Below are 22518 nucleotides of genomic sequence, written 5' to 3'. Positions count from 1 at the left end.
GGTGTATTCACATGGCGGGGGCAGGTGCGGGTGCAATGCTGGCGCCATTAGTCGCCTGGCTGCGTCCCTGGTCGGCCGATGCGCCGCTGCCGGACGCCCCGGTGCCGGAAACGCCGTTGTTGCCCGTGGAACTGATCGTGGCAGAGCCTGCATGCATAATCCAACACTTCACTACTCTGTCATGCATATTCTTAGTCTAGCAGCTTTTCATGCAGCTTGTCTGCAGGCACAAGTTGCCACTTGGCAAGCAAAGCAAATAATGCTAGGATTACAAGCACTTGTTTGCATGTCTGCCTCCCAGGTTTCAGTGACACACTGACAGCACTTTACTGCAGATCTCTATTTTACTACAAGTTATCTGGGCAGGCCAGAAGGAAAGCAGAGGAGCCAGCATTCAGCAATGCAAGCAACACAGACACTAGAAACTTCTAGAAACTTCCCAAAATATTAGACTCTCAACGCGCAGACTGAAAGACAGAGGGTAGGGTGCTTCTTTGGTGTGAGGAATAGAGGAAATGCTCACCCTTGTCATTAGCAGAGAGGCCAGAACTAGCAGCCTGCACATAATCCCACACATACCGGATTGAGAGGAGATCTTAAGCTTACTCTTGCCACAGACTCTAACTTTACAGGAGGCCACTTCTAACATCTGACAGCAGCAGACAGCGACTTGACATGCCATACAACACTCCTCTTGAGGCGTCGTTGCGGGGTGTGATGCCATACATCAGGCGCTAGCATTTCAAGCTTTCATCCTTGGGTGTCTTGAAGGTGGTGGACACCGTGACGCAGCTCCTTACAAAGTAGGCAAATCTGTTTGAATCTTGAATTCAAATTCGAAATCTGCACCTGCAGCAGATGGCGGCCAGCGCTGGGGGCTTGCGCCGGTGGAGGCACATCCTTGGGGGTTGCATTATCCAGAGGCCCAGTCGACTGCAAAACCACACACAATCTTCAATTTTCAATCTTCAATCTTCAATATTCAATCTTCAAACTTCAAACTTCAATATTCGATCTTCGATTTTCGATCTTCAATCTTCGATCTTCGATCTTCGATGTTCGATCTTCACTCTTCACTCTTCAATCTTCACAAGCTTGTACAACCCACAACATGCTTCATCTGCCAAGTGGCACTTTGCAGGATGACAGGGCAGGCTGGTCTTTGTGGGGTTTCTCAACATCGTCGGCCTCAGGGGGAATAATGTCCTAAACCTTAAACCCTAAACGAAACCCCTAAAGTTTACACCCGCTGCATTTTTATTCCCTCGATCGGCGAATTTACGTCAGCAAAAGAGCCCTGATGGCTTGTCTGGGCAGGTGCTTTGAAAGTGCATTTTCAGACATGCTCAGCCTGCAGACCAAAGGCTTCAAACCTCCAATTAAGCCCAGCTCGATTGTATGCTTGGAAAGCCAGTGACCATAAATGTCGTCTTAATCCAAATATGAAGCACTGGACAATTGATGCCCCTCTCAGTCCATCGCTAGCTCACATCACACTTTGACTGCTTGGACAAGACACCAAAAAGATCTTGAGGCAGCAAATATCAAAGGGCTCAACAGAAAGGAGCAACAGTGCGTGGGATAGCATCCCTTGGCTGTCTCCTTTGCACATGTGATGAGCAGAACTGGGGCTGAGTAGTCGATGTACCTGCAGAAGGTGGCGGCCCATCATCTTTGCTGCAGGGGCAGGGGCGGGCGCAGCCTTCTTGGTCGCCTGCAGACAGGTACGCAGACAGGCTTCACAAAGGAATATTGTGGTGTCTTTTGGTGCGTTCCCTTTCCAGTTGATGGCAAGTACAGCTGAGTGATAAACAAACTGTACCTGCAGAAGGTGGCGGCCGGTCATCTTCGCCGCGGGTGCAGGGGCGGGAGCTGGCTTCTTGCTGGCCTGCAGGAAAGAAACGCCACAGGTTTAAGAGTGACGCAGGATGATGGCTTGTCTTAGCCTGACCGAATCAAGCATGAATTGAGCAAAAGAGGGGCTGACTCGTCTTTATATTGTACCTGCAGAAGGTGGCGGCCGGTCATCTTTGCCGCCGGAGCAGGGGCGGGGGCCGGTTTCTTGCTCGCCTGCAAGGAATGCACGCCACAGGATTAAGAAAAAGGCAATGGTGCAGGATTACAGGGCTTCCCTTGGCTTGATCATGCACTTGATCAACAAAGGTGCCAGTCACCGGTCAATGAAATGCACCTGCAGAAGGTGGCGGCCGGTGATCTTGGCTGCCGGCGCAGGGGCGGGGGCCGGCTTCTTGCTCGCCTGCAAGGAATGCACGCCACAGGATTAAGAAAAAGGCAATGGTGCAGGATGACAGGGCTTCCCTTGGCTTGATCATGCACTTGATCAACAAAAGGTGCCGGTTACCGGTCAGTAAAAATGCACCTGCAGAAGGTGGCGGCCGGTGATCTTAGCTGCCGGCGCAGGGGCGGGGGCCGGCTTCTTGCTCGCCTGCAAGGAATGCACGCCACAGGATTAAGAAAAAGGCAATGGTGCAGGATGACAGGGCTTCCCTTGGCTTGATCATGCACTTGATCAACAAAAGGTGCCGGTTACCGGTCAGTAAAAATGCACCTGCAGAAGGTGGCGGCCGGTGATCTTAGCTGCCGGCGCAGGGGCGGGGGCCGGCTTCTTGCTCGCCTGCAAGGAATGCACGCCACAGGATTAAGAAAAAGGCAATGGTGCAGGATGACAGGGCTTCCCTTGGCTTGATCATGCACTTGATCAACAAAAGGTGCCAGTCACCGGTCAGTAAAAATGCACCTGCAGAAGGTGGCGGCCGGTGATCTTAGCTGCCGGCGCAGGGGCGGGGGCCGGCTTCTTGCTCGCCTGCAAGGAATGCACGCCACAGGATTAAGAAAAAGGCAATGGTGCAGGATGACAGGGCTTCCCTTGGCTTGATCATGCACTTGATCACCAAAAGGTGCCAGTCACCGGTCAGTAAAAATGCACCTGCAGAAGGTGGCGGCCGGTGATCTTGGCTGCCGGCGCAGGGGCGGGGGCCGGCTTCTTGCTCGCCTGCAAGGAATGCACGCCACAGGATTAAGAAAAAGGCAATGGTGCAGGATGACAGGGCTTCCCTTGGCTTGATCATGCACTTGATCAACAAAAGGTGCCGGTTACCGGTCAGTAAAAATGCACCTGCAGAAGGTGGCGGCCGGTGATCTTAGCTGCCGGCGCAGGGGCGGGGGCCGGCTTCTTGGTCGCCTGTGCAAGGTGCTGGTCATGAGCTACAAATGAAGTGACATTCCAATATGGCATGCCTTGGGCTGCCTTCAGCGTGCAGTTCATCAGCAGAAGTGAGCTTGGCCGTTCATTGAACTATACCTGCAGAAGTTGGCGGCCTGTCATGGTCTTTGCTGCCGGGGCGGGGGCGGGGGCCGGCTTCTTGCTAGCCTGCGAAAGGTGGCATCACAGGCTTCACTCCTAAAAGTCAACACCGCACAGTGGCATGCATTGACCTGCCTCAATCATGCGGTTGATCATGGCAAAAGCCTGACTGGAGAAGGAACAGCACCTGCAGAAGGTGGCGGCCGGCCGTCCTGGCAGCCGGAGCAGGGGCGGGGGCTGCCTTCTTGGTCGCCTGCAAGAGGCGCATGCCACAGGCTTCACAAACACAGGGATTGCGCAGGATTGCAAGGCTTCTGCTGCTGCCTTGATCACACAACAGCTCACAAATTGGGCCTGAGAAGTCAATGTATCGCACCTGCAGAAGGTGGCGGCCGGTCATCTTAGCCGCAGGGGCAGGAGCAGGGGCTGCCTTCTTGCTCGCCTGCACCAGTTACAAGCCATTGCCCTCACAGATGAAGTGACACTGCAAAGTTGCTTGCCTTTGGCTCCATAAATATGTGCGATGATCGGCACTTGGGCTCGAGTCAAAAGGGCTTGAGTCAAAAGAATGTACCTGCAGAAGATGCCGACCAGTCGTCCTTGCTGCTGGTGCGGGCGCGGGAGCTGACTTTTTGGTCCCCTGCATGATCATTGCTGCAGGAGCAGGGGCGGGGGCCGGCTTCTTGCTCGCTTGCAAGAGATGACGACCCATCACCTTTGCCGCAGGGGCAGGGGCGGGAGCTGGCTTCTTGCCTGCAGGCATTGCGTTCATCAGGCTCATCAGAACTTGTCTGATAAGCAAAGCAGCGGTCTAAACGATCCATCGTAGCCATCTGTAGAAGGAGACTCTGTGTTGGGCTTTGCATTGCCTCTTGCAGACTCTCATCGATAGACCGGCGAAAGTTGCCTTTAACTAGACAGCTTTTCGCATCAAGACCTTTGATAATACAAACATGCGCATGGACAGAAAGGAAAAGAGACCGCCGAGCGCATTATTCACTTGCGATCGGATCGAAAGAAGGTGGAGCTGCGTCGCAACTCCCGTCCAGCCCAACGAAAAATTGTTGGATGAGACAAGAGTCTACTATGGGATGATCAAAGTCTTCGAAAGTTCTGGACAGCAATGCAGGCTGCCGCCGTTCGATGCTCACCGGCCTGTGCATCGGCAGCCGGCGCGCTAGCTGCCGCTAGTGCAAGCAGTAGGACGCAGACAACATACTGACATCTGGAGGAACCCATTCTTGATACACCTGCGTATTACAGGGAAGATATCGGAAACCCGATGTGATCGAGGACTTTTCATATCAGAACAGCTGGAGCAGAACGCGTGTTGGGGTGTGTCGATGGTCAGATCCGGTTCGGACAACATAAAGCGGACCTACCGATCTGTTCCCACAACTGAAGATGATCACACAGATATTTGATATCGATCGAATAATATGTGCAGATCACTCTGCGCGAAAGATGCTGTTTTCACGGTCCTGCAATTTGGACCTTCACTTAGAAAGATGCACCTCTTACTCACCGCTTAGTCACGAGGCGCCCTTCAGGCACGTTCAGATTAAGCGCATGCATGCCTCAACATGCGTTGAGTTTACGTGTTGCTGACGTTTGAAACCAGCCTGCACCACACGAGCAGCTTTGAGACTTTTGTGGGAATACTCCATGTTTGTGTGCGGGTACGCAAACTCAAACACTCTGATGAAATGGGTAACATTACGCTCGTGTGTCCGGGACAGGTTTTGAGTACTGCAACATTTCTTCTCTTATCCTGCTTTTTCGTTCATCCTCCTGCATGCACCCTCCCCATGCTCTGCCACCCTCCATAATAATAATAAGAACAATCTTCATGAGTGGCGAACCCAGAGCCCAGAGGGCCACAATAGGGCATACACAGGTCTGTCTGCAGCCGGACCCCGGGGTTGATATGCACAGGTTTGCAGCCTTGTCAACTCGCAAATGCACCCTTGCAGCCTACAGGTCTACACTCCCTCCTTACAGGAATGCTGAGGGGCCGTCCCTAGCAAACCACTGGAAACTTTGGGATGGATTAGACAGCGACGATGCGGGTGTCTCAGGAGCGGCCGCATCCCCGAATGTACCTGAAAATCGATCCGGAAATATTCCCAGTGTTCCTTGCGCATGCATCAAGTTCTCACGCATATGATTGACCACCCTCTGTGCACATGCGCGATTTGCCGCATCGCCGCTTCCACACGCAATGAGTTCATTTTCTCCCCCTTGTATATTGTATCCCCACCATGTGAGATCAATCTTTGGAAAGCCTTCTGATGGATCAGCAGCCCTTACAATGCAGCAGACTTCACAAGTTGCCCATCGGTACTGTGGTGGTCAAGATGCAACTTTTAATAATTTCATTGAGATGCTGAAGTTGTGGCAACCTCGTCACATTCTTTCCTACCGGAGACTCAGAACTTACACGTCTTAGACTCTTTGTGCTGCCCAGCATGCAATCAGGCACTTCGCCAGAGAGTGCAATGAAATCATCCAGCCCACACAACCTGGGGCCCTGACTGTGCGCAGACGCCACTGTGAATGGCACTTTATACCAATTCAGATCTTTGTGCGAGACAAAAATACCCTGCCGGTGGACAGACTACCAAAGACAGGTCAGACACTGTCAAGCCTGCAAATGTGCAGGCTGATGTACAGTGTACAGTGAATCCGGCATAGATGGGCTACACGCATGGTCAGGAAATCACACACGCAAACACGTGCTGTACACGTGCGTGTAGGCTTGGGTCACGTGCCCGATTACGTAATCACTCAGAAACCGTCAAAAATAGCTCAAAACCCGCCAAATTCATAGTAGAAGGGTCACCAAACCTTTCAACATGCTTTGGGAAGCCTTACAATGCTATAGGGCCATTTATAGTGTGCATGAATGCTTCTTTTAGATAAGGGGGAATTACAGAGGGTATCCTCCTCGGCTCCACCCTGTCTAGTCAAGAGCCATTGGTGCGGAAAATCTATAATTCTAAACACCCAAGCATGCTTAAATGAGCTCTCCAGGCTTGGGAACGCATACCATGACATCTTACCCATGTTTGGTGCCCTAGAAGTGCTCCAAACCCCCATAAATAGGAGTTTGCGTGTGGAATGCGTGTATTAGGCCAGAAAATTCCTACGCTAGAGTACAGTGCGTGTACGTGTAGCGTGTACTTACACTAGAGTAGCGTGTAGCCCATCTATGGAATCCGGTATGCCAGGGCAGGTGCGGGGTCAATGCTGGCACCAGCTGCATTCATTCAGCCCCCAAGGACTGAACTCGTCTGCAAGGCTGCTGACACTGGCCATAAAAGGTGTCTCCGATGGCATTGCACCTGCACCTGCTTCGGCATACTGAAGTCGAATTCGAATTCGATTTTTATTTCAAATATGCTGGCACTAGCTGCAACCGGTCCCCAACGACAAGATACATCTGCAAGGATGCTGACACATTGTGTCTTCTGCAGCAAGACAGGCTGCGCATGATCAAATTTGAATTCAAATTCATCAACTTTCAAGAGGCCGGGGCGGGTGCAATGCTCGCGCCGTTTGCGCAGCTCTGATCGGCCGATGCGCCGCTGCCGGAAGCTCCGGTGCCGGAAACGCCGTCGTTGCCCGTGGAACCGATTGTCTGGGAGCCTGCATGCATGCAAAAGGGACGTAATTACGGAACACTGCGCTACTAATTCAATGCAGTGGGCTTCAAACCCAGATTTTCATTGCCAAAGACGCCATTATCTTGTTCTATGCAGTGGCCTTAAGCCCCTAGTTCCATTGCCAGAGACACCTGCATCTCCAGAAGAGCTGATATTTTGGGAGCCAGCATGGCAACTGCAGCATCAAACATGGTGCCTTGCATATGGTGTGAGCAGGAAATTCAGGAGAACATAGACACTTCTGCAGAGGCTGCTGTGATCACATGATTCATGAAATACGGTGCGGGGCACACACCTCTGTCGCCGGCAGACAGGCCAGATTCAGCGGTTCCAAGTCTGCGCGAGACACCATACAAAATTCAGTCAAGATACCACAGCTGAGCATTGTGACAAGTGCAAGGTGACACAGAGACTGGCTGGAACGAAAACAGCATCAAACAGCGCTTTCATGCAAAAGCCCCTTATCGCCTACGCTCAGGGCACATCGGGTATGAGTTGTCACCTTCCTGCCAACCATCTTCTGGCACCAATGAGCATTTGCAATGTGTAATAAATTCAATGCGCGCCCCTACAGATTGCCTTCTGGCCATACTGCCATTGATACCCTAACTAATCTCGTCAGCAAAGTTGTTTTAGGTCAAACTGCAGCAAAGACTACAAGACACGCGTAAAAGCACTCTATGAGGGGAAAAGAATCACCTGCAGGAGTCTCCGGCCCTGCTGCGGGGGAGCCACAGTGGCAGACATGCCCTGTCCCTGCTTGCCCTGGTTGGTCTGGTAGGCCATGGTCATAGAAGGGGCGGGCGCTGTGGCAGAGAAAGGTGCACCGCCGCTCTTCCCCTGCTTGCCAGTGGTCGTCCCGTAGGCGTCAGAGGGCGTCCCTGTGTTGGCAGGCGTTCCCTGCTGCAGCCGCCGGCCCAGATTGCTGTCTGGGGGCTGCGCTGCGTCGCTAGCCTTGCTGCTGGCCAAGTAGGCAGCCGAGGTGGTGCCATCGCTCGCCTGTAGGACCTGGCGGGCCCTTGGGGTCAGCCTATTACCTGCACGTACAAGGCTGGGAGAGTTCAAGGAAATGTGGAGTAAATCAAATGCATCGAGCAAGGGAATCGAGGAAAGACCCTCTGGAGGGAGGCACCGTCCGACAAGGGATGAGACTGTCCAAAAAGGGATCCCAGCTCGCAAAAGTCTCTGAGACCATCAGAAATTGAGTCACAAAGAAAGGAGCCGTCAAAAACTTGAAAATACTCCGGAGGTCGGACTTCATGTCGACGACCGTTCTCCTCCTTGGCTAGGTTCAGATCACGTCGTAAGTAGACGAGAGCTACACAGCCACAGATCACTGCCCTGCATCAAGAGCGCTGGCCAATATTGCATCCTAGCATTGAAAATTCGTCAAAGTTCAATTCTCCATCATTCTGTTTGCAACAGGATGGATATCGGCTCACCTGCTCCAACATCCGGCATGCATGCTGCTGCGAGAAGCAGAGCGCACACAATATACCGACACATCGTGACAAATTTCAAACTCCGACCTGCAAGCAGAATCACTTGAAATGATTTGTGATCGATAACATTTCCTGACAATGGCTGGATCAAGGGTGACGTCGATGACCCAAAAGAAAGATGTTTCCGATGGAAGGCACAGCCGCCATACCTACCGCTCTGTATCCAACAAGAAGCGTCAATTTCCCAATAATCAATTCGTTTCTTCTTGTACGCTCTGCTTCTCCGAGAAACACGCTGCTGAACTTCCTTGCTTATTGGGTCGGCTTTACTCATACACGGCGCCAATCTAGGCACGTCTATTTATAAACGCATGCATGTGTACAAGAATAAGAAACATATATCGCGAGAACACATTCCATCTTGGACAGCCCCTCCTGATCGACACATTGCTCAGAGCAGCCTCCGAGATTGGTCGTCGGAGCAAAAGCCTTCTCTGCCCAAAGATCGGCAAGGCCAAATCAGCGCCAGGGAGTCTGCTGCACAAGGTGAGAAGGCTGCTCACAAAGCTGCCAAGGATGAAGGAGGACGACAAGCACGCTCAGCCAGTCCACCGCCATGTCGAAGGGTGCGAGCCAGTGTCACGACCGGTTGCCCGTCCGAAGGAGTCCATCGTTGTCCTTATCATACTTCGCAGCACTGCCTTGGATGCTTGATATTTTGCAGTGCAGGACAGAATGTAGATTGTAGCACCGCAAGACCTCTGTTGTCTGCTGGAATCTGGTGTCGACACAGGCAGTCCCGAAAGTTCAGCATTGTTAACGTTGCAAGAGCGATGCTTTGTGGCTCGGTGCAGGCTCGTTCAGTCTGGGCTGCATGCAAGCATCAAGGAAGTCCTGGAGTGTCTGTCGTCTGATGAGGCCATTGGTGTCATCTCCAAGATCGTTAAGGCAGAGACTACTGACGGCACGCGCTCGGCAGTCCACGAATGTGAGCTACTGCTCTCTTAGCAATGATGCTTTTACCCCTCCTGTCTGCTTCACCGAATTGTGCAGAGCAGGGCAACAGCGTCTCTAATCACTAGGGTCGAGTGTCCAGATGCATGCCGACATGCATGGTGCTTTGCTCCATTCCTGCAGAAGTAGTTCTGCCAATCACATCTGGGACTGCCAAGCCAAGCAGTCTCCTCGTCATTTGTAGGCTTCATCACAGAGCATACTTCTGCAAAGCAGACGGCCTGCCATAGAAGTGCGCTAGTGCAGGGCTCTCCCTGTAAGATTTCGGCAGAAGCCACAGGGTTGACTGGAGTGTCATGCATGTGCAGCCCTGTTTCTGATCTGTAGGCTTCAGCGGAACATCTGCTGCGCTGCTGACTCACTATCACGAATTCGAATTTCGAATGCGCAGGTCTGGAAGGCATGCTGAGCATGCAGGGCCTGGATGTGATCGCGCACGCGGCAGCGGTGCATGCATTGACACTGGCCGAGACATCCAGTAATCCCAGCTGCCGCGCAGCATCCCGCCTGACCGCTAAGGACATCGTGCTGGGCTCCTATGTGAGACCTTCTCCTCCTTGCCTAGTATCCCAAAGAGACCTCCACTGGCCCATGCAGCGTTTAGTGATGACATGCTCATCAAACTCTACTAATGCAGAGTATGCAACCCCAATTTGTGGGTGAGAGCATGATCTCTGATCCAGTCCTTAGATGTGGAGCTTGCCCTGGGCCCCTGATTGCGCACTGTACCTGGTGCAGCATGCAGAATTGGAAGTTGCATGCCTTGCCTCTCATGAGACCAAGCTTCTGCCGACGACCTGCAGGCAAAGAATGCATCTGTCGGTCTTAACAGAATGTATGCAAAAATAAATCTTGTGGATGCAAGCGACCGTAGTCAGTGGTGCTCACTGTTCTTATCCACCCTTGCAAGCCAGGTAAATGGGTACAGCCATGAGATTGCACCAGTACCAATCAGCCAATCGACCCACCAGTCGGAAACTGTCCAGCCTCCTGTGTGCTGTGCGGCACAAAAAAAGAAGATAGTGCTGGCTGGTAAGACGCTTGCAGGCTCACAGCTCTGGGCCAGTTTGGCATCCCTGGGGTCTAGATTGTCCACGGCTCCTGCATGAAAGGTCTCACGGCATGATGACAGAGCTTCCTGCTCTGCCTTGATTTGAGGCTTGACATTGGCACATCTTCCAAGGCAGAGCCAATTGGCCCACAAGCCAAGAAACTCGCAGCGCTCCATAAGCCTTGTGAGCATGCACCGTTGCAATCGTTCACGGCTTGTGAGACTTTTGCAAACTGTTGCTGACGCCTTAAATAGCGCCCAGTGGCTTGCCGGGCAGCGTGCTCCACTTTACTGTTTGCTAGTAACTGCAGAACATTTTCACAGCTACACAGCTAGAGTAACTTCCAAGTTTCTCTAGGTACTTTTCATGCCAAAATTATTGTATCAAGCCTAATCTGTCCTATTTTGTGTGCGGCCAGGATGCGGTGGAGGAGAAACAGCGCGAGCTACTGACTAACCCTTACGTCAGATGCATGCTGCTTCCAGCTGGCGCCCTGCTGGCGTTTGTTTTCTTCGTGCCCCTCTGCCTCTGCCTGTGGCGCTTTGCCCTGTACGGCCCAGGAAGCTTCCCCTGCCAGTGACTCACTTTAAAGGTAAATGATTTACCTCGGAGGTTAAGCGCCTGCAAAATTATGGGCCTGGAATTTTCCCCTGCCAGTGAGCTTAATAAGCCCCCCTGCGAGGCCTTGTTATGAATCAAGATGCAATCATTGCTCATTGAGCAACAGTGCTTCAGCCTTGATGATAGAAGAAGTTGGTGCATTGTGGGTTGCTAAGTGGACTTTGGAGCTATGAAGGATTTCAAGCAGAGCAGAGTCACAGAGTTTTAGCAGGCAGCTTGTATGCCACCTGCAGCATGTGCAAAGTTTTCCAGGAGACATTTGTATGATGAGAGTACTATGGTTATAATCAATGGGATGAATTGCTAAAGATGTGGGGTATACTGTGAATGGAGAATGGGCTTCATTGTTATTTTCAGGATGGAGCATAGTGATTGCTTATGCACTAGCAAGAGTGCTAATCGTTTGCATCGGCTTTTTACTTTCTTCCTTTCAGTCTTTTCAACTACGCTACAAGCAGTATTTCAAGTGCACGTATGTCAGCTTGGTGGCGAAAGAGGACTGATCAGTGCCTCAATAATGATGTCCATTTCAGTCATCTGTGGGTTCATATGGAATAAGAAGTCTCGCAGGTCTCGTCAGTACCTAACCATCTAGACACCCATCAAGTGGGGCTACAGTCACAGTACATGCATGCTTAACCTTGCTCGAAAGTGTAATTAATCAAGGACCAGAGTATTTGCAGAGTTTCTCTCTTCACCTGCATGCGGGTGCTTTTAACAGGCCGCAAGTCACTCGGATTCTCAGAACATGAAGATTCCTGAATAAATCAAACTTGCAGAGAAGGAGTCTCGAACCCCGCATCCTGTCCTTCCATGCGCCGGGGATTTTAGGGCTCACCATGACACGCACTTCTCGATACCATTTCTTTTCTTATGTATACCTGATACAGACCATCTGACAGCCTGCTTTCCAAGCCTTGATTCGAGATCATCTCATCAATGATTGTGCAAGCAGTTGCTGGGACCGTTCGGACGAGCTTGTGAGCGGCTTACGAGACTCGAAAAAGCAAAATGGCTGAGATGATGTAAATGCATGTCTTCTTCTTTGAAGTGTCTACTTGAAATAAACAAGGTGTCGGCTGTCGTGACTTACATTCAAACGGCGGCCTGAGTTGGCGCTGCCTAGGGCTGAGATATTCTTCCAAACCCTGCTATTGTGGGGCTCAGCAAGCGCACGTGCAAGATCAGGCCGAGCCATGGACTACAAGAAATCGTTTGGGGCGCCATTCACAGGACGGAAGATTGGTCAAAATGGCAGCCATTATGAGGACGGCGGTCAAGTGTGCCGGCAGTGCTGCTGCACCTCAGAGGGTGGCTTGCGGCTCATCTGTCAAGCAGGTATCTTCGTCTCTCTGCGAGGCAATTGTGGTGGTTGAGTCTAAAACTGCAGCACATTTGGGCTGAAATACTTCGCTCAGCAAATCAATCTACACGTAACTATTGCTGGATATTCCAGATCCCGATGCAGTGAAGTTGATCTGGACTTGGGTCCCAAGCATTCGAAGGGTGTGCAGAAAAATTTTCAAAAGGTTGATCATATTACACCGCGAAGACAGAGAATGTGACTGCTGCAGGGGCTCCTTCGATCCAGCAGGCAACCACAGAGGTTGCAGCAGCACAGGCAGCGCTCTGGAGCAATCGTCCGTGCTGTTGCCACCAAAGCAGACACCTACACAAAGGTGGAGCGGGTAAGGTTTCGCTATGAAGTCCTTACACAAGCTTCTCTCTTACTGTGCATGCAGAGGATCCCCAGTCTCCGCATATGACAGTGAGGTTGACGCAATGCTGTAGATTTTACCTTAAGCCAGTCTTTTTAAGAAGCAAGGCAATACTTTCTGTGTGCTGGCTGCTGCAGGGAGAGGCCAACACCTTTGACTTCCGCATCTTTTTGCAAGAGAAGGGTGAGGGCTCTTCTCTTTGCTTCCCATCTTCGCACATACTCAGATAGGCTGCACATTTCACTACATGAGCGCTGGTCCTTCTGCTCAGGATGAGCATGCATCAGGCAGACACAGAAGCCTTGTCAAGATGCCGCTCACATGCACTGATCTGCATTGTACCCTCTTATACTGGCTTGGCCCGGCTGGCGGGGGGCATTGTAAATACTGAGCACCGTTCCCACAGTTCATGGGTCTTGCTCGGATCTGACGAGTCCAACACGGGGTTGGATGTGTGGCAGTCTTTACATGCAGCTTGTCTGCAAACAAATCTTGCCTCTTGGCAGGAAAAGCCTGTAACCCAGTTGAAAAAAGCTTGTGCATTGACACTGATGGACTGTCAACTCAGCCCAACAGCGGGTGTCCATCTGTACAGTCTGGGCATGCATCAGGCAGGCACAGCTGCCTGGTGAACTCGACACCTAATCTGCACCTGTGCCACTTTTTTTATCCCTGTCTGATAGAGGGTTGTGATGTCATGCGACAGGCAAGGACACGTCAGCATGGCACGATGTGCCGCTGTATTTGGACGGCGGCCTGGTCAGCTTTGTGTGTGAGATCCCCAAGGAGTCCTCCGCCAAAATGGAGTGCGCCACAGTGAGTCCCCCTGCTCCTTTCCCTTTATCCACATTATTGAGGTATGTTACACGCAAGGTACGCCCTGCAGACAAGCTGCAGGTAAAGGCTGCCACGATCCTACCCCTTGTATCCACATGCAACCCCTTATTGCAGTAGCCAAGCGGCTAGTCATGTGATGTGCATGATGACAGATACTTCCTGGCAGTCCTGCAATTTCGAAATGGACTCTGTGAGAAAGGATGGCCCTTCAGAGCTGTGGGTTGCTTCCGAGCGGTTGATAGCTCTTGAAAGCACTGGTGTCAGCATTTCTGAGGGCTGGTCCTGAGTTTAGTAAATGAGTCATACTCAGCGACCGGTGATGTGGGCATGCATCACAAGAGACTGTTCTTGTGTATCTTCATGGCACTGGGATCTGCTCCTACAAGAGCCGGACTGCCTTGAGCAGATTAGGCCCGCCAGCATTTCTTAATTGCCCTGCAGCAACAAAACAAACTTTTAAACCATACTGTTGGTGCTCTGGAGTGATGCCGCGATGGATGTGCGCGCAGGATGAGGAGCTGACTCCCATAAAGCAGGACACAAAGAAGGGGAAGCTGCGGCACTACCCCTACAACATCAACTGGAATTATGGCATGCTCCCCCAAACCTGGGAGGACCCCGCCCACAAGGCCCAGGATATCGGCGGCGTCGCGGTACATCCCCCCCCTTTTTTTTACTGAAATTTGTACACCTTTTTCAGTTTGTAGGATCTGGGATCCAAGTATGTCTAGCAACACATGTATCAGATTTCGCAATTCTGTGCGGTCATGGTATTCTCCCTACCTTTCCCGCTTTTCACTGGGCTTTAACAAAGCTGTTACATTGCACAAAGCAGATGTGAAAGCGGCAGGGAGTGTCAAGTGTGTACTGGCTAAGTTTTGAGAGGTTATCTGCAGCAATCCCGATGAGGATAATCTATCACACACATACATCATTATGACATCCCGGCAGAAATGCCGGGTGCTGATTATACATCTGCAATACTGAGGGATGGCTGACACAGAACACCATAGGCACACCCAAGAGCACCAGAGTTATCATATATTGCCAGAAGGCGCTTTCTTGCATGCAGTTGCAGTGAGCACCCCTCTTTCAACTCAGTGGAAGCTGGTGTTTATCCGTCAGAAATATAGGACACTAATTTCTTGTTGGGACCATTTTCGCGCCTGTTTTGGCTTATGGGGTGTGTTGCCTTATTTGCCCTTGTCTGCAGCTGGTGTCATCCGCCTGTTTTGGCGCTTGCGTGCTCATTTGCCTGCTTCAAAAATTTTGCGCCTATTTTGACTCCCAAAACTAAGTGTTTGCCTGTTCTCGCTGGCCCAATCGCAGGGAGACAACGATCCGGTGGACGTTGTTGAGATCGGCAGCGAGGAGTGCGCGATGGGGGGAGTGTACGCGGTCAAGCCTCTGGCGATTCTTGCCATGATCGACGACGGTGAACTGGACTGGAAGATCGCCGCTATCCGCACGGACGACCCCAAGGCCGACCTTGTCAACGATGTGGAGGACGTGGAGAGGTGAGCGCTCATCTTGGCCGAATAATTTGGAGGCAGCGCAAGCAGGGGCATTGCGTATTGATGGCAGAAAGAAGCTCTTCTTTCTTATCTTCTTCTTTATTCCTAGCTGCATTTCGGCTGCGTTTTGTATATTATGTAAGAAAGCAGATTGGTGCACCTGAGAGGTCGATGTTGAGATGGAAACTTTGAAATTCACTTTGGTGCAGTGATGATCATATCAGATTTCCATGCAGACGATGCAATGAGAAGTATGGGCTGTGTTGTAACCCCCTGGGCTGACGTGCACTCATGCATGCATTGAATCTCTCGAGTATACATGTTCCGAGTCTTGCGCTGCGCATTATTGCAGGGAGTTCCCCAGCTTGTGAGGGTGGTGAACTCACCCTATTAGCTCACCATCAACCCTGACAAAACCCTCTTATAATCGCAGGGAGTTCCCCGGGGAGCTGGACAAGATCCGGATATGGTTCCGCGACTACAAGAAGCCCGATGGCAAGCCCGAGAACCAATTCGGCTATGATGACACGTGGCAGAACAAGGAGTTCACTCTCAATGTCATCGCCGAGACCCACGGATTCTACGCCAAGCTCAAGTCTGGCGAGCGGGAAAACACCGAGGGCCTCTCACTTGTCTGAGCGCCTTTTCTGAAACGAGTTCTGGAAGCTACCGAGCTTGAATTGAAGGCATGGGAAGCCGGCTGGGTTGTGGTACTACCACTGTACCGCAATTTGGGCGCCATGGGGTGACCCAGTAATGTTCCTGTTGCTTCCATGTTCATGGCTGGTAATGTGGAACTTGCTGGTCCTTGGGGGAAGTTTGCTGGCAGGCAATAAACGGCGACAGTCAGGCAGGAGGGCTCGAGCACTCCTTGAGGTTCTGCATTGGATCATTGTCCCCAATAATGCAACATCACCACTACGGCACCTGCTCGCATGGACAGCCTTTCGTTCAGACAAACGGAGCTTGTGCAGCAGTGAGGGCTTTCCTTGTGGGCATCTGATGAATGACCATGACTGACATTACTGCATGCTTCCTGAAATGATAAGGACTTGATGTCATGCCTTGATTAACTTGCCAGCTTGGTTGAAGGTGCCAAGGTCCAGATATGTCAGGGCCACGGCTTGGGTTCTCTTCCGTGTGCTTGAGAGGGTCTTCTATGAGATATTAATTGTCTAGAAATCTAGATCAAGCTTGTTTTGCACGGGAGAACTGTTTCCCACTGTTCAAAAGTTACCATTTTGGCTGTGCACAATCGGATTATTCCCTGAGCTATGCATTGTCAGATAAAGGTTGCCAGTCCCGGATTGCCAAGCCTGCTATAGCAAACTTGAAGTGGCTTGTCCTGGTGACTTGGCAGCTGTATCAATCTTCTGGCAACAGCTACACTCTGGCAAGGGGTGATTTCAAGGGGTGATCTCAAATGGCACACTGTGACAGCAGAGAACATCGTTCACTGCACATCGAGGCCACAAAGGAGAAAGAAAGTATGGCAAGCAAGTGCGAGAGAGTTTGGTTTGAGCCCTCCCTAGTGCACTTGCGATCTATCCCTATCCTTGGTTATGGATATGTGGCACTGGACCTGGGTCACTTGAGGACTGGAGTCAATGATTGCGGAGGATAGCTTACGGAACAGCACATTTGTCTCATGGAAGGATTGAAAGCCAGCGCAAGCTCATACGCTGTTGTTGCGGCACTATTTGCCACTGGTCACATACTCGCCACATGTCATGCCCCCCGGTGGCATGGAGGACTCCCAAATCCAAAGTCCCGCGGCGTTCTACGTGTTCTTTTACAGTAATACCTCTCCTTTTGGTTTTATGTTGGGCTTCTTACAGCCGTGCTCATGCTGACGGCCAATATTGATACCGATCCTGCAGCCGACGACTGGCGCAGATGGCAGGATATGGCTTTCAGATTGGAGTAGCTTGCAGTTCCCGTGTACGATACTGCTAGATGCGCTGCGATTGCCGCAGGCTTCATTAAAATTGATATGAATGGGAGTGAAAAGGCGCACGCATATGTGACGATCGGCCTGGCAGTAGGTGTTGTCCTCTGGAGTGCAATAACGGTGCGTTGCATTTCCAGGGGCTGGGGGGCAGATGCTGTGAATTTGTTCTTTTACCAGTATTGCTGTGGTTCTTAGACTGAAGATCGGGGTCAGAATCATAATGAAGCTCAGGGTGAGGTTTCGGCGTTGCCAAGTTACTAACGAAGTCGTGCAAAAATTTGACTCAGAATGGAGGGTCGTGCGAAGTTGCAACGTATCTTCTGGTGTATCGTACTATGAACAAGCGCCCACAGCTATTGGCTGGCAGCAACATTGCATCTGCTTGTCGTGAGAGACCCTTGAAATATATTCAATTATTTTGAAGGTTTGCTTAGCAAAAGTGTGTCCTTTGCAAAGGAACAGTCGCAGACGATGGTAACGCTGCAAAGAAGCATTGCCAAGGCTAGCTTACTGCGTTGACTACTTGACACCTGAATGGCAGATGGCACTATTTACAACACCAATTGGAATGTACATTGCAACACTTGTTCGCACACCACCCACGGGGCATGTGGTGAGCAGAGCTAAGCTTTGAGGCAACTAATGGTATATCAACACCGGGCTGCCCTACAATAGTTCACATTCTTGGATCACTCACGGTGCCAGACATACACATTGCGAGTGATACGGTCACTACCAAGGCATCACAGAAGTGCACAACGAAGCCGTTGCCACTCAATAACTACGAAGTGAACTTCAACCACAAAGGACACAACTTGGACCACTTCAGAGCTTTAGAGACTCTCCAAAGATGGCAAAGAGCCCGCTGCACGCAGCAGAGGCAATCAAATTTGCATGGGTATCAATCCAGGGATTCAAGCCTATGCTGCAGAGCCAGATCAATTGTATGTATTTGCCCGTTCATGCTGCATTGGCAGGGAGAGCTGTAGCATGCAGCGCTGTGAAGGCTGGGCAGCCGCCTTTGGCTGAAAGCACAACATCTGCAAACTGGCGCTCAGACAAGACATCGCCCCCGTCCTCTGGCGATCCCTCCGCCGCCGTTACGGACCGCTGCTTGCGCCCGTAGATGTTCTGCACAGCACGGCAACCGTCCCTCAGAACACAGCGGAGCAGTCTAGCTGCACTTAGCAACACTTAAAACGGCTGCTGGGAGGCTGAAAGTGCATAGTACCAGGTGCTGATGTTCTCCAGGCATCGGATCGCCCCAATGAAAAGAAAAGTGGAAGCTGACTAACTGGGTCCTGTTGGCAAGATCCATGGAATGCAAGCCTGGCATTGTTCTGAAAGCTCTAAGAAGACAGTTGTCAAAAAGACCTTCACTTTGGCAATTACAATCTATTGCGCTGCTATTTCCAAACACCTTGGATGCATGGACAGCAAACCCAAAAAGATCATCCTGCCAGAGAAGCTCAGGACAGTAAGGGGGGTGACTCACCCTTAGTAAGCGCGAGTAGCGTGCGGCGGCGGAGCGGGTGACTCCGCGGAAGTCGGAGCGCCAGTTGAGGGCGGCGTGCGCGGCCGAGAGCCGGGAGGAGGCATCGCCGTCGCAGACCGCAACCAGCAGCGCCAGAAGCATGCCCAGATCCGTGCCCCTGGCAAGTCAGTTAACTTATTGAGTGACTTATTTTGGAAAATATTGTTCAGGCCATGTACCACACAAAATGCCATATCTTGGCAGGCACCCTTCAGGCATCTGGGTAATACCAGGAAACTGCCTTACATCAAAGATGCATATATCGCACTCTGGACAAGCATCCCAGAGAGTGAATCTGACCCACAAGCAACTGTTCCCCCAAAGCTGGCTTCATTTATACTGACGTCAAGGAAAACCGAGGATGCGTGTATAGGTCGTTTGATTAGGCCCTTCGTGCCGCTTGCATATGCTCAGCCTGCACAAACAGTCATAGCACGAGCTGTTGCATATTGAGGGGTGCGCACCCGTCGGCAGGCTCCAGATCGCGCAGAAAGTCGTTCCTAACAATGCGCATAAGGTGCTGGAATCGCAGCGCTGGTAATTTTGGCATGAGCCGCCGCAGAACGCCCTCCGCCGCAGCCGCGCTCACCCGCTTGGCCTCCGGCTCGCCCTTGAACCCGGGCTGCTCACGCAATCAGACACGTGTTGTCTTGGGAGGTGAGAGTGTTATTTTTGGCCGTGAAATTCAGGAAGCAGAAAGGCTTTGTCAGGCTGCTGCCGAGGTGTGCTCAGCATGTGCATGGTAATCGCATACATCAAGCGGGGTTGACAGGGGGGACAATAGATCCATTCACTGCTCAGTACTACATGGTGAATCATTGAGCTAATATTACAGCCACGACGAAAGGTGCTCCAATGATAATTGTCCAAAGAAAGCATGCGCCATACACCACTTGCCGGCATTCATAGTAAGAGCGGACAGAGGTCAAGGCCTCACCAAAGCGCGAGAGGCGGCCGATCGCGCGCCGTCGAGGTTTGCGTCGGTGGCGGCTGCGGCCAGCGCGGCGGGGGTGAGTGAAGCGAGCGGCTCCAGCTGGCGCAGCAGACTGACGTCCAGGGAGCTGCCGGGCAGCTGCTGACTGGACTGCCCACCGCCGGTACCCGCGACTACCGCGCGCTTGCCGCGGCCGATGGGCGACCGCCACATCTTCTGCAAATGGCGAGATAACACTTGTTGGTTTTGTCTTCCATACTCATCAACAGTGGGATGGAAAATCTTCAGAGACAAAACAGTCAGGCATGGTTGACCTCTGCTTTGACCACGAGTGCCCCTTGTGAAGAAACTGCACCCTCCCCTACCCATTGCAAAGTGAACTGGTTGCACTGCTTTGAATTTGGGGGACTCCATTCCTAACCTCGCTTACATTCTGCTTAGCCCTGTGTGAGCCGCCGACCGCACCTTGGGCTGCGCCGGGGGCGAGGCGGCCGGCCGCTGCAGGACGGTGGAGGCGGTCTTGTCGGAGATGTGCTCCATCAGTTCTCCCAGCCGTGCCCGGTCCTCTCCGCGCCGCGCCAGCCGCTTCAGCTGCCCGATCTCCTCCGCCACCTTCCCGCTGTAGCCTGCGCACAGGTCTTAGAGGTGAACCTGTACTCTCTCAAATGAGGGATCAAATTTGTGACGTTGCCGCTGTAGCCTGCAGGTCAAATAGATCCTCAATTTTGGCGTCAGCTTATTAGTATCATCAGCTGAGGAGCGTGTGTCAGCAGCTTTCATATCGCACGTTTGGCAGCTGGCAAAGCCACAGGCCTGCGAATTGGCACTGTAAAAAAAATTCAAAATTTGCTGCCCCACCAAACAAGAGAAAGGCACCAAGACAAGGCTTGCTCCCCATGCAACAAAAACAGGCTTCTCCCTTTGCACGCAAACCCATGCACGCCCTATATTTATAGTGATATGTGATCGAGCCGAGGGGTGAATCCCACCTGAGAGCTTGAAGGCGCGGCGCAGGGCTCGCTTGGCCTCCTCGTCTCTGCCCACGCCGACGAGAGCGACAGAGTAGTTCAGCAGTCCCCGCCAGTGGTCGGGGGAAATCTCCAGGACTCCCTCGTAGTTCGATATCGCCGCCTCGAACTCGCCGCACTGGCGCTGCAGGTTCCCCAGGTTGAACAGCGCCTGCAGGGGGCATAAAAGGAGGGTTTTCAGGGTGTTTGTAACGCTCGCACATGTGATATGCCCAGCTTTCAACCAGAGTTGTCTCTTGCATCCCTATTTTGCCAACGCGAATCGATCCTTATCCCCTTGTCAAGATTCATTGTCAAAAAGAGGCTGCACTTTTGCTACACAGTTTAGCACTGGCAATGCGGATGTGGCAAGCTTGAATTTTGCAGGACACCATGTAATCGTGAGCGAATGAATTTCTGATGATGTGTGGAAAGGCCAAAGACTTATTCTTTTCAATTGATTGCATGCATGCAAAAAGGCGAGAGGGCGGTTTAAAGTGGAGCCAGGAACGCCCAATGGAGCTTGTGCGATGAGTCACCTCCAGGTGGCGTGGCATGATCGCGAGCGCGGCAGCAAACTCCTGCTTGGCCGCCTTCACCTCGTTCAGCGCGCACAGCGTGCATCCTGCACAACACGCATTTCAATCTTCTGACAGACACGCATTGTTGCGCGGGTGCAGGTATTCTGGTCCCTGCTATTTTGCGTCTTGAGCACCACCACTGACAGCGGAGTGAAAAGTGGTCAAGCCAGCGCTCTCAGTCAGTTGCGCAGAAAGCCCGTCAGATCTTCGACACATGTGAAGCAGGGCAGGCTCCCCTGGCATCCAATCTGCGAGTACAGAGAGTCGATAGAAATCCCCGGCAACAGCAGCGCTCAAATTCAAAAGAGCGCGGAACAAGGTCACAGTGCTTCTGTCTGGCAGGTCTCAGGGCAGGAACGCTGGCAGGAGCAACATGCAATTTCACATTCACACTCACATTCAAAATCAAAATCGCGTGCGCACCGAGGTCGCAGTGCGCGTCGGCGTAGTCCGGCCGCAGCGCAAGCGCCGACGTGAGAGCGTCGCGCGCGGCCGGCAGGTCGGCCAGCGCGTATTGTGCGCTGCCCAGCAGCTTGCGCGCCCGGAAGTGAGCCGGCTCCAGCCGCGCCGCCGCCCTGCGCGCGTATTGTCAACCTTTTATGCCCCCGTTTTATAGCACTCGAAACCCCAAAGCCCTACATTCCTTGCCCAAAGCCAGGCTTGCCTTTTTTGACAGACCTGCCATGCATGCTGTTGTGAGTAACCCCTTTTTGAGGGCCATCCCCGGAACTGCAGTACACTGGATTCGAGATAGCTCTCAAAGCTACTTGCTGACATGAATAGAAGCCTGGCTTGACAGCAGCATGTGCACAACTGCTGCAAAGCAGCCCTCGTGTCTTATGTCCTGGCCGACGCTATTCTTTTCTATGATCTGTGTTATTACAGACTGGCGGCATCCAGCTAATGAGCAAAGACTCTGCAATGGCAGGGCGAGAAGGGGGGGAATTCACACTGGTAATGGTGGCAGAGAGCTCAAACAATTTCCAAATGTACAAACTATTATACTGTGGTACAGTAAGTTCAATCTTTCCTGGTGCTGGCAGGGTGTCCAAATGAACCATTGCTCTGATCCAGCTGACCAATAGTCAAGTCAGATTAAAAGAGCGCTCACTGGTAGTGGTTGCAGGCGGCTAGCAGGCGGCCGTCGGCTTCGAGGGTGATGCCTAAATTGACGTGCACCTTCGGCACCAGGCGCTCGTCCCCGGGCAGCCGCACCTCCTGCATGCGCGCAGGATACACTCTTCATGCTCAGGGTTTAGGGTTGATGTTTTAGGGTTTAGGGTGAAAATGACCCAGGACATATTTGGATCTGTTGCACAGTGT

General features: G+C 52.1%; 5 protein-coding genes across 5 annotated transcripts; 3 read left to right on the top strand and 2 right to left on the bottom strand.

The window, feature by feature from the left end:
- Positions 1–7: 7 nt before the first annotated feature.
- COCSUDRAFT_62901 (hypothetical protein) lies at positions 8–4564 on the bottom strand (the record flags this gene model as incomplete). Its single annotated transcript, XM_005647850.1, has 17 exons — positions 8–147; positions 524–557; positions 850–933; positions 1649–1714; positions 1823–1888; positions 2005–2070; positions 2192–2257; positions 2381–2446; positions 2570–2635; positions 2759–2824; positions 2948–3013; positions 3137–3202; positions 3323–3391; positions 3513–3578; positions 3702–3767; positions 3900–4078; positions 4477–4564. The coding sequence occupies 17 exons, from the start codon at positions 4562–4564 to the stop codon at positions 8–10; spliced, it is 1320 nt and encodes a 439-aa protein (XP_005647907.1).
- Positions 4565–6848: 2284 nt separating this feature from the next.
- Positions 6849–8496, bottom strand: COCSUDRAFT_41624 (hypothetical protein; the record flags this gene model as incomplete). Its single annotated transcript, XM_005647849.1, has 4 exons — positions 6849–6973; positions 7286–7326; positions 7736–8027; positions 8433–8496. The coding sequence occupies 4 exons, from the start codon at positions 8494–8496 to the stop codon at positions 6849–6851; spliced, it is 522 nt and encodes a 173-aa protein (XP_005647906.1).
- A 512-nt stretch (positions 8497–9008) lies between these two features.
- COCSUDRAFT_62899 (hypothetical protein) lies at positions 9009–11078 on the top strand (the record flags this gene model as incomplete). The annotated part of the gene is made up of 4 exons (XM_005647848.1): positions 9009–9058; positions 9287–9420; positions 9838–9986; positions 10917–11078. The coding sequence occupies 4 exons, from the start codon at positions 9009–9011 to the stop codon at positions 11076–11078; spliced, it is 495 nt and encodes a 164-aa protein (XP_005647905.1).
- Positions 11079–12355: 1277 nt separating this feature from the next.
- On the top strand, positions 12356–16439 carry COCSUDRAFT_28798 (inorganic pyrophosphatase precursor). The gene is made up of 7 exons (XM_005647847.1): positions 12356–12457; positions 12694–12807; positions 12975–13020; positions 13544–13653; positions 14184–14327; positions 15004–15191; positions 15622–16439. The coding sequence occupies exons 1-7, from the start codon at positions 12371–12373 to the stop codon at positions 15824–15826; spliced, it is 894 nt and encodes a 297-aa protein (XP_005647904.1). The 5' UTR covers positions 12356–12370; the 3' UTR covers positions 15827–16439.
- A 1237-nt stretch (positions 16440–17676) lies between these two features.
- COCSUDRAFT_33054 (hypothetical protein) lies at positions 17677–18271 on the top strand. The gene has a single exon (XM_005647846.1). The coding sequence runs from the start codon at positions 18086–18088 to the stop codon at positions 18263–18265; it is 180 nt and encodes a 59-aa protein (XP_005647903.1). The 5' UTR covers positions 17677–18085; the 3' UTR covers positions 18266–18271.
- The last annotated feature ends 4247 nt before the right edge of the window (positions 18272–22518 follow it).

This window comes from Coccomyxa subellipsoidea, assembly GCF_000258705.1.
Source record: "Coccomyxa subellipsoidea C-169, whole genome shotgun sequence".
In the NCBI taxonomy this organism is placed as follows: Eukaryota; Viridiplantae; Chlorophyta; class Trebouxiophyceae; family Coccomyxaceae; genus Coccomyxa; species Coccomyxa subellipsoidea.
Note: the sequence above shows the minus strand (reverse complement) of the source record. Positions and strands in the feature narration are given on the sequence as shown.